General features: G+C 44.1%; 1 protein-coding gene across 1 annotated transcript; it reads right to left on the reverse strand.

The window, feature by feature from the left end:
- Positions 1-1,461: 1,461 nt before the first annotated feature.
- Positions 1,462-1,980, reverse strand: LOC138447972 (uncharacterized). The gene has a single exon (XM_069604498.1). It carries the CDS (start codon positions 1,978-1,980, stop codon positions 1,462-1,464), a length of 519 nt encoding a protein of 172 aa, XP_069460599.1.
- Positions 1,981-11,033: the final 9,053 nt, after the last annotated feature.

The following is an 11,033-nucleotide window of genomic DNA, read 5'->3' on the forward strand; positions in this document are numbered from 1 at the left end:
TGTAAATTCATTATTCAGACCTGATGTTGACTCGTTGTCATCTTCCCATTAAATCTTTGATATCTCATCAAGGGTCATTTCATATCTGAATCTTTCTTGGGTTTGGTCTTCTTCTGGATGCTGTCCTTCGTATTCGTCCAGCGTGATCATGGAGGCCTTTATAATTTCGATTTGGGCTTCTTCTGATTGATCGATTCCATCTTCCATATATGTTGATTCCATATTTGTTGATAGATTGATGAGTTTGTCTATTTCTGGGTCTTCAGTATTGTGGTCTACGATTTGCTTTTTCTCTTTAGATTCAGTGTTATCCTGTTTGTTGTGCTGTGATATTTTTTTATTCAGCTGTATTTTATTATTCGTTTTTTTGGATGGGGTTCCTTTTTGGGGTTTGTTAAGTTTCTTAGAAAGGCACGCGAGCCTCTTTGTTTTCTTTTTTTGGGGGTTATTCCTTTTTTAGCCAGCTCTCTGTTTGATTGTATCTTATTTCCTTTTGCAAAGATTTCATACGTTTCTATCAGTTCAGATGTGGGTCTCTTATTGTCGATTAGCTATTCTTTTTTCTTTGTCTCTGTCTATGTGGTTGTTTGTCTTCATCTCTTTAAGAGGTTCGTCAGTTAGGTCAATTGAATTGGTTTCTTCGGAGGAGGTCTTGCTTTTTGCTTCTTGTCTTTCAGCTGCCTTTGCTAGTTCACTGTTATCTGCCATTTCTTGTTGTGTCGTTGCTTTGCTTGTACTGTGGTGATTTGGTAGAGACATCTGTATTGGTTTTTCTTTGTTCTCTGTTGTCATCATTGTGATTAATGCATGAGTCAAATCTGTTTTTTTGTCTCTGTCGCTGCGTGCAATATCGAATAGGCTTGTTTGCCATAGATGGCTATTTTGTGCTTCAATTTCAAGACTCTCTAGAATTTTATTCATGCATTGTTCTAGATAGCTTTGTTTAGAGTGTATCAATGCAGTGAGCGTTGTTTGATCTTTTATTGAATCTACTAAGGACTCTTGTAGCTTCATATATGGCAGTAATGATTGTGTTGTGGTTGTTATCAGCATGTTTTGTAGGTTTAGCATTGATGTTGGTATGGAGGCTATCTCTTGCTCATTGTGGTGGTTGCATCTGCATTTGTTATCTAGCGCTTCTAGGTTTTGATTTTGTGCTTCTTCGTAGTCAGCTTGCCAGTCGTTAGTGTTTTGCAGGCTTCTATCTCTGTCATTGTTTTGATGTTCTTTTGGTGTTAATTCATTTCCTTTTTGTTGATTTCGAATCAGGGTGTCTGTCTCTTTTTTTCTTACAAGTGGTGGTGTACTGCCAAATACCTCTTTTCTTCTTTCGAGGTTCCTCATTCAGTTTTCAATTTCGGTTATATCAAGAGACAGTCTTGCGGTTGTGGGATTTGTCTGCTCGTTTTTCTTTGTATCGAGTTGGTGAGAATGTCTGCGGCTTTTTTACAGGGACTGCCATCACTTTTGTGCTTTGGCTGCTTTTTCTTGCTGGGTTATGTACTTTCTTTCTTTTTCATCCTTTTCTTCTTGGGGGGCGGGTGGCTTTTGTACGTTCTCGCCTTCATGTGTCTTTTTCTCCTTTATTGACTGCCTTTTTTTTCCTTGAGTAGCAGTCGTTGTGCTATTTTGTTCAGCATTCATGGTCTCCTTCGCTGTGAATCTTGAATCTCCTGTAGTGATCTTCTCATCTTCTTTTTTAATTTCGGTCTTCTCTTGTGGTTCTAGGGTACTTTGTGTCTCTGCATTTGGTGTGTATTCATTCGTATGATCTTTCGTGATTGGGAATGACGATCCGCTGGTGTTTCTCTCGCTTTCATTTGTAGGTACAGTTGGCAGACTTGTGCCTGTTGCTTCGCTTCTTTTATCGTCGCATTCCATATATATGGGGACGTCTTTGGTGTTAGACTCTCTAGGGGTTGTTTTTGTGTTGTTTCCGTATGCTTTGATAGTTGTGTATTGTGATTCTGGCGTCTCCATTGTCTTTCTTCTAAGATTCATATGCGAGGGGGTTAGTTCAGCATTTTTTCTGCGCTTTATTGTGCGTGTCATTGGGGGGATAAGACTTTATAATGCACGATTTCTAGAACTTTCCTACGCTGTGTGATGTTTTTTTTTGTTGTAATTTTTTTTTCTGTTTTTGTTTTTTGATGCTTTATGTCCTGTTTTACTAGCCCTGTGCATTGGCTTCCTTTTGGGATGCTGTGTTGTTGGGTGGTGGATTCAGGGCCTCTCTCCTGTATGTGCCTCCCAATGCGTTGCTTGTTAGAGTGGATCAAAGGCTATTCGCCCGCAGTCTCCACAAGTTTTTCTTTATGTTTTCCTTTAGGATTATGGATGAGTGTAGCTGGCACTTTAATGCGACTCGATCAGCTTGGTGGAAAATTTAGCGTCTTGCCCTTGCACGAAAGCTGCCAAACAGCCTAACAGCACCAGCCCTTCTGCCACCAGGACTTACGCCGCAAGGGTGGTTTAGCCGGCAGTAAATGCAACAAGAAGATCATGTGAGCAGTCACGTGAGCGCTGCAAACTCTGCCTCCTCCAGGAAGCGAAAACAAATCAGCAAGAGCTCTGCAGGGCTCGCAGTGCTGTGAGGGTTAAAAGATCTGAGGGCAAAATTCTTGTTCACCCAGACGAGCGGTCCTTCTGAAATAAACACACACGCCGCTCGGGCGGTTTAGCCGGCAGTAAATGCAGCAAGAAGGTCACGTGAGCAGTCACGTGAGTGCCGCAAACTCTGCCTCCTCCAGGAAGCGAAAACAAATCAGCAAGAGCTCTGCAGGGCTCGCAGTTCTGTGAGGGTTAAAAGATCTGAGGGCAAAGTTCTCGTTCCCCAGACGAGCGGTCCTTCTGAAATAAACACACACGCCGCTCGGGCGGTTTAGCCGGCAGTAAATGCAGCAAGAAGGTCACGTGAGCAGTGACGTGAGCGCCGCCTCCTCCGCCTCCTCCAGGAAGCGAAAACAAATCAGCAAGAGCTCTGCAGGGCTCGCAGTGCTGTGAGGGTTAAAAGATCTGAGGGCAAAGTTCTCGTTCACCCAGACGAGTGGTCCTTCTGAAATAAACAATATCTAGTGAAGTAATGACTCTAAGAGCTGGAGATGAATACATAAGTGAAAGTATGGCAGATGTATAGAGTGGTGGATTATAAGGCATGCCGCAGAGATCATGAAATGAAGTCCATACATTGCCACTATTGTCTGGAGTAGCCTGCAAGGAGGAAGAAGACTTCCCTACCATTGTTGGAGTATTGTCATTTCAATTAGTAGTCTTCTGCTCTTCTTCTCCAATACAAGTGGACACATTGTTAAATAAAACAGATATGTCTGCCATAGTGCCATGGTGCCATTATTATTCTCTTACTCAAACTGGTCCGTGGAGGAATCAATATTATTTTTATTTATAATGCGCTAGTACAAGGCCCCTCAGCATGGAAGCGCAAGACAAGACAGGAAACAAGGAATCCAGGTGATGGAAGGACCATCCTTAGAGGAAATCATCATTCAAATAGGAAGGTCTTCAGTAACCGTTTGAAGGTAGCACGGGTGGAGCAGGGCCTTAGATCTGGTGACAGAGCGTTGCATAGACACGGCGCTGCTCCAGGGAAAGAGCCCTCCAGGACCATACAGTTTAGCTTTCGGGGTCAGCAAGAGCCCCGAATTGTTGGATCTCAGGGTGCATCTTGCTGGCAGCCAACCCGATAAGGTTGACAGGTAGGTTGGGGACCTTCCAAAAAGGCAGGCGTGAGCGATGCACAGGTGCAAAACACAATACGCTTCCTAATGGGAAGCCAGTGCAAAGATTTTCTTTCTCAGGCGATCAATCGTGACAACCAGATCCGCAGGTTTAAACCACCGAATGACCTTATTAGCATGTTTCTGAAAATATAATTTTAATTGCTTCTTTGCATGTTTAGGTGGTTTATTTGGTGCTAATTCAAGGTTCCCATTTACTGATTGAACTAATGTACAGTTATTGGATTCAGTAGCAGGGGTGTCTTCTTCCCCTGGGCTTCTTACCTCCTCGCTTAGTGTTTTTACTTTTATGGTTCGGTCGAGGACTCAAGGTATTCGATAGAAGCACAGGGGAACCCACATTCTGCAAGAGCAGGTTTTTAACCTTGTCAGAACTATGTACAGCTGGGGCCTCAAACTCTGTCGACATCGTCCACTACGCAGCTCGCACTATCATAGCTCGGCTCTAATAGATCCACCATCTTTAAGGAATGGCCATGCCCATCAATGCATTATCTCAGACGTTGTTCAATGCACCCCAAATGTCGATCTGGTTGGCCATGTCTGTTTGCAGTTTCTGGCAAGCAGTAATCAATGTGCTCACTGCAAAGTTGATAGTTCTGGATGGGAGGTGGGAGCAACGGGGCGTAGATAAACTGTAGGATAGGTCAATACTTCTGTGAAGGTTGGGAGTGGAGCTCAAACTATCGTCCACTATGAGTGAATGATTTCCACCTGCACCCTTTTCCACAGAAGCAGATACCGTTTGGGGAATGTCAGCAGCCCTGCATTCATGCTGTGAGCTGTAGCATAAAACTAATAACAAGTCCTCATGAATCATAGGGTTTTCTGAAGGGTCAGAATGGATATTCAAATCTCTTTCAGAGCCACTCTAATCAACAGTTTGTTTTGTGGGAGAAAAAAACGGGTAATTTTCTCTCGTCCAACTGTTTGGAGAATCTCTGTGGATGTGTCTGCAATATCTGGCTCCACCGTGGTGTTAGTGCTAATATCTACGGTCATAAGTAGGGGCCAGTCATGCTTCTATGGTTATACGGCAAATGTTGCTCTTGAACCAATGGCTCCAGTAGGGTGAATGTACCACCAGTAAAAGTATGGCAACATAGTCATACAAAAATTCCAACTAAAATTCTGCTTAATGTACTTCTTCTCCACTTGTCCTTCTCGACCATCTTGTAACCTGGTCTACTACACTTAATGTTGTTATTTCACAGTCTGTATTGTATATTTTTGCCATGTTGTAACTGTCTCTAAGTCTCCAGCACCCGGTTACCCCAGGGTTCGGCGCGCGGTACAAATAAAGAAACTAAACTAAACTATAGTACCTTCCAGCAAGCTATTAGGCTTTTCCAGTTATAAGCACAAGCGAGAGAGTGCACGGGAACACGAAACAGCAATGGCAGGCTGCAGACAGCCAACTGCCCAAACACTTCAGCTGCACCCTTTGTGCGTGCGCTGCGCGCTGTGTGCTGCGCGCTGTGTGCTGCGTGCTGCGCTGAAGCTTCTCTAGAACTTCCCAGGTGTAGAGAGCAAAAGGCAGGGCTCCCAAACAGGGTGCAAAATGTAATTCAATTGCTCTTCAAAGTAATTCCAAACTGCCCACTGCCCGCACACTTTACGTTCACAGTTCTGTCATATTCATGATCCGTCCCTTAGCTTCCAACATGACCATGGAACACTGCCTTGAATGCCAGGTTGTGGAGTAGAGTAGAGTTCCCACACAAAGACGTATGGCAGCTGCAATCCTCCGAGAACCCTGCTGGGCTCCTTTGCTCACAGTGGGAGCTCTGAGCAGCATCTATGAACTTCCAGGTCCCTGACCCTTTCCTCTGTTAAATAGCCCCAACACTCCAGCTATCTTAGACACTAAGGAATGCATGTCTCTGTTGTTGTCGACTTCCATCATCCTAGTTGTAGTTGGACATTACAATTTTTGAGAGCACTGAGGGAATGTCTTCCATGAACAGAATAAAGTGCCTCAGAAGGGGGTGGGATACTGGTATTGGGAGCCTCACAAGGGAGCTGAGATCTGAGGGGAGCCCTACATGAAGAGTATAAGGTTGCTCAGGAGGGAGTGGAGCATTGAGGGGCTGCCTTCCATGTACAGCATAGATAACCTCTGAAGTAAGTGGATACCAGGGCTGCCCCCTATGCACAGTGTAGAGTGCCCTAGAATAGAGTGGGATGCTGGGGGTGGAGGAAGGTTGACTACTACGTCCATTATTGATAGCCTCAGAAGGGTATGGGGCCCTGAAGGGCTGCCTCCCATGCATAAAATAGCTCACTCCCCTTGTAGATCAGAAGACTATAACACATGCACACATAGGCACTGGGTATAATGAGTTCCTGCCTGGCTCTCCACAAGGCCATGCATTTGAAAGCCTTACAACAGCACATTTGAGCTGGTCAAACTGAATGGTAGCTGCGTCTAGGATTTTAGAGATGGTATGCCCTTCTCGCCTATCATTCCACATATACATCTCTCCTTCATTTCCTACTTCCTGCTTTTGTCCCTCTCTCTTTTTTCACCAACCCTGCTCACTTTTTATACCTCCCACATACCGTTCATTCCACCAGGTTTTACCTTCACAGTCCCACCCCAAATGCCCTCTCCCTGAAAATATTACTCGAGCACAGTACTGAACTCCTGGAACTCCTGGAGCTCCCCCCACTTGTCTGCAAGCCCCCTTCATTCAATTTATTATAGAACTATATTATGATCTCTGCTGCATCCCTGCAGCTCCCCCAAGTTCTCTAAGCCCCTTGCACTGTAGGGGTTGGTCCTTATTCCCCCTAAGTGGGCACATACCTCCTCCCCTACATCCACCTACTACTTGACATTTGCCCTTCACCTGCGCCACCTGTATACCACATAACAGAGCTCTTACCCACACTGCTTCCCATAAGACAAACACCTAAGTTAAGTACCCTACCCTCAACAACACCCATACCTAGCAATCTCGGATTCTATTTTAGACACATCCAACACCATTTCTTGCTCTGTAGGGCTTGCAGCACCATGCACTCAAGCAGCATCTGTACCCGGGAGTAGGTCTAGCCAGCGCCTCTAAGCTTACCCACCTCCTCTATCGCCACCACTGTGTTCTTATAGTGGCCCATTTCCCTGGTGAAGCTGGATGCAGTGCTTTCCTTGCAATCCTCGTTTGTCTCCTCCATGAATTCTGACACAGCATTTTGGTCTGGCATTTCCCTCAATGTACAACGTTCCCACATACAGAGAGGGTACCTGCAGACAACTTAAAAAGGTGGGGCAGGGGCATCCCCAGTCACTGCTCATAAAGGTGTGGACCGCTGCACAGCTCGTAGACTTCAGGGACCCATGCCTACAGGGGAGCGGGTTGATGGGATCACCTCACTTCCACTGCTGCCAGCTGTTTATGTCCTCCCTGGGCTCCCTGGTCTCTTTCTCTCTCTCTCTCAGCATGGGCCGCTCCCTCATTCTAGCCTCCTCCCCTTCAGACTTGTTGTGTTTTTTTTCTTTTCTGTTTGAAGGGAATATCTGTCCCCAGTGCTTTCAAGTGTTGTGTAACTTTTCATGGTTGCTAGGCAACCATCGAAAAGTTACAGAACTCTTGAAAGCACGAGACCCAGTGGTGCCCCCAGCAGCGGCAGAGCCAAGGAAGTGCCCCATATGGAAAAAACAGATGCAAAAATTGAAGCTCAGCAAAACATAAGAGGGGTTCGTACCAGAGTAACAGATCCCAAATTATTTAAGGATCTGTTTTTTTACAAGCATAAAATCAAATCTTATTTTTCAGGTTTATACAGCAAACAGATTATTTGAGCACACTCCTAGCATTTTGATTCAATCAAATATGTTTAATTCTGTGTTTTTTATATATGATATTGTAGAGGAGCAGCCAAATGACTCTGCAGGAAGTCCCGCCCCCTCCCACATGTATGTTGGAGGCCTGAGATTGTGCCATGCTTGACTAGCAGTTGTGACCATTCCGCAGCAAATCTTCGTGAAAAGGTAGCCATTAAGAAAACCCTATCAGATGTACTCTCGAAGAGATGACAATCTAATTGAGGAAATCCCCAAAGGAATATGAAAAAGAGCAAGAAAAGGAGTTGGTGGTGTCACAAGAAGCGAGTGTGACGCACCGAGAAGACTGGCTGTGGAAGATATATGACCCTTATAGAAACTGATGATGAAATAAAGAATTAAGTAAACATTCAAACATGCAAATGCAAAGATAAGAGTGCACATGTGAAGAGCACTACAGAAAATACAAGCTCTTTAATAACTGTACAGATGTAGGAACGCAAGTAGACTAAGTGATCATAGAAGCTAGGTATACGTACTGAATAGACTGCAGGCAGAGCCGCCATTATTTAGAGGCTGGACATCGGTTTCATAATTTGAGTACGTTCAGACCCATGGAGAAAAAAGGTCGAAAGGCTGTGTCGCAGTAAGAATTAGCTGAGATCTTGAAAATGAATGGCGAAGCTGTTTGACGTGGTGACAAGGCTGAAGCAGCCAAGACTCGTTATCTGTTCTTGAAGGCGGCAAAAGTGAGAAGCTGAATCATTCCTTGTTAAGGTGCAAAGAAAGAACACAATGAGTGCCAAGTTTGATTCATTTAAGACAATTAAATGCAGCAAAATGCTCAAAATCGTGGTCTCTTTTCAAGTGAGCCACGGATGGAAATAGAGTGGGGGCGAGGAGTTCTAGAATGATGAAAGTTCATGCTCGCACTCTTTATATTCCTAGAGACAAGAATACAAAGACAATCTTCATGGCAGAAGGCATGGGTGATGAGAAGCATTCAGCTAATTGGGTGGCGAGGTAAAGTCGAGTCCACCTCCTGGCACCTGGGTACATGCTTACGTGCTCCTAAGTGAACCAAATGTTCCATACAAGGCACAAGCGTGCCATCCAATTAAAAAAGGCCATGTAATGAAGGGCCTTATAGTTTGAGAGCCAATGATATACCGTGTACTTAATAAGATGACTTTCACTGGAGGTAGGGACAAGATGTCTATCTGACAGTTGAGACCCAATAACAACCCATCCCCTTATAGAAAGTATACTTAGATGTTCCCCATGAGCATATCACAATCCCACATATGTTTTTCTCATTTGCCACATAGTATGACATCACGTCTGAAGTATTTTTTGTATAAAAGGATGTTTTTATGTGAAATTCACGCAGAGCTTGAGCGAACGTCCATTGTTGTCCGTTGTAACTCCCTGTTTTAGACAATTGATATTAAACCAGACAACTTTGACATTGTCCTGAGTTGGTTCGATTATTTGGTGTCAGAGTTATTCTGCATTCCATCCATTGCATGCGTGTTACTAAAAGGGATCTAAAAGCTCAATATGTTATCAACAACACACATGATCACACTGTTATTAACCGTATCATACAAAATGTTGTGACCCAAGAAGGGACATCATATGTGAAGAGACACAGGACAAAAGTAACAAACATATGAAATCTAATGTTAACAGGACAAGCTAACTACGGTGTTTTCTAAAAACAACACAACTTAATTGTGAGATAGTCCAAGGTGAATGCACAACACTGCATTTCGGCGGGATTGAGTGCACTGCCTTCTTCAGGACAAAGAGCTGTGTTTCTTTAGGGTTCCAAGCGACCCAGTACCGAAGAAGCTGGTAATATAGATGTTGAACCAGTCAGTATTTTTTAAATGTCTTCCTCTATATTTTGTTTCAGGAATAGATTCAGATGTAGGCATCTACAAAGAACATATGCTCCTATGGGGAAAACCTTATACGAGGTGCCATGCAATTGGCCACCCTAAATGTGGTTTTAAGTGGCAGTTTTCAATAGGAAGTAGGGACACTCCTGGCAGCTCTGCATAAAAGTGAACTTTTTGCCCTTTTTCCAATATATTCCTTTATGGCAGACCATATGGTTGCAACATTTATTTAGGCTTGTCTGGGTAGAAACAGATTTGCAGACAGATTTGTCTGCAGAAGCCAGATTGCTAGAGAAAGCCACTCACAGCAGCGTGTAGTGAGGTTACGGTAGTGCTCAGAACTTCAGTTTTTCATCTGTTTTTTCAATATAGTTAGAGGCCTCAAAGGCAAATCCAGGTGTCCCAAGGGAGACACCTAGTGACCCCCAAATGACATCCCTGGCCCATAATAGCATCAACCATGGGTCCCTACTGACATTTCTAAAGCAATGTCTGGCATTGAGGTAATGTCCCCTTCTTTTCCAGTCCTGGCTATTCCCACAGGCATCTCAATGCTTCTCTGCTTGGAGAGTAGCTGCAATCATAAGATGCCTTCCATCTGTAGAGGCCCAAGGCTAAGAGGAAGCTTGTTTTACATATGTACACCCACCAATACCTTAATACAACTTAATATAGCCCTATCAGTTGGTTGGGTAATGTACTGACCTCAGGACAATTATGTCAAGGTAGACCTTAGTCGGTGAACCTTCCTCCTTCTGGGTGATTGTTTCTGTTTGCATTCTATCTTTTTTCTGGCTCTAATAGATTGGTGAACACTGGGAATGCTTGGGGGCAGGGGAGAACTTGGGCAGTCCCGGGGTCATGGTTCTTATCCTCACAGCGAGAAGACTTGCCTAAGCTAGATTTGTGGGACTGCACATGTGGCACAGGTCATGGGCGGCCCATGTTGGGCTCTGTATTTCGAGAACTGAATGGCTGGATGATTCCATTTTGGTTGCATGAGGTGTCACTCTTACCGTCAGTTTTCATCTGACACCAATGGGATTTGTAAGAGGTTCGCGTGGACCCTGCGGAGTATGTTTGTGGGGTGTAATGGCAGCCCCAGGATCAAATGAACTGAAAGGCCATGCTAGGCCCAAAATGTTCAGATATACCTTCTTGTCATATGAAGGCACACTGGTAACCTGAAAAGCCAGCATCAAAAATGTCAACACTGCAAGTGTGCCTAGTGAATTCAAATGGATGTACTTCTGCAGTTGAAGTAAGGAATATGTGAAAAATGAAACCAGGCTGCACAAGGGAATTGGAAAGGCACATTGTGACCTGACAGACAAAAAGGCAGCATAATGTTGTTTTAAATGCAGAGAAATCCACATACGGATTGGGCCTTGCACGTAATTAATAAAATCAAGAAAAATTAAAGCATGGCATTTGCAAACACAGAAACTGTGATCATAATAAACACATGTAGTTAAAATTTCCCTTGCCAAAATGAACATATCATGATGAGAAAACGAACAAGTGGCTGCAAGACGCAATTATAAAAAAAATAAACAGACGGCCTCTTGTGTCTAAGGAAATGCAACC

This window comes from Ambystoma mexicanum, chromosome 3q (genome assembly GCF_040938575.1).
Source record: "Ambystoma mexicanum isolate Mex_15411 chromosome 3q, UKY_AmexF1_1, whole genome shotgun sequence".
NCBI classification, from domain to species: Eukaryota; Metazoa; Chordata; class Amphibia; order Caudata; family Ambystomatidae; genus Ambystoma; species Ambystoma mexicanum.

Bases quoted from the DNA above. Each gene is read 5' to 3' on its own strand.
- LOC138447972 (XM_069604498.1), bottom strand. From the start codon at position 1,980: ATGGAGACGCCAGAATCACAATACACAACTATCAAAGCATACGGAAAC.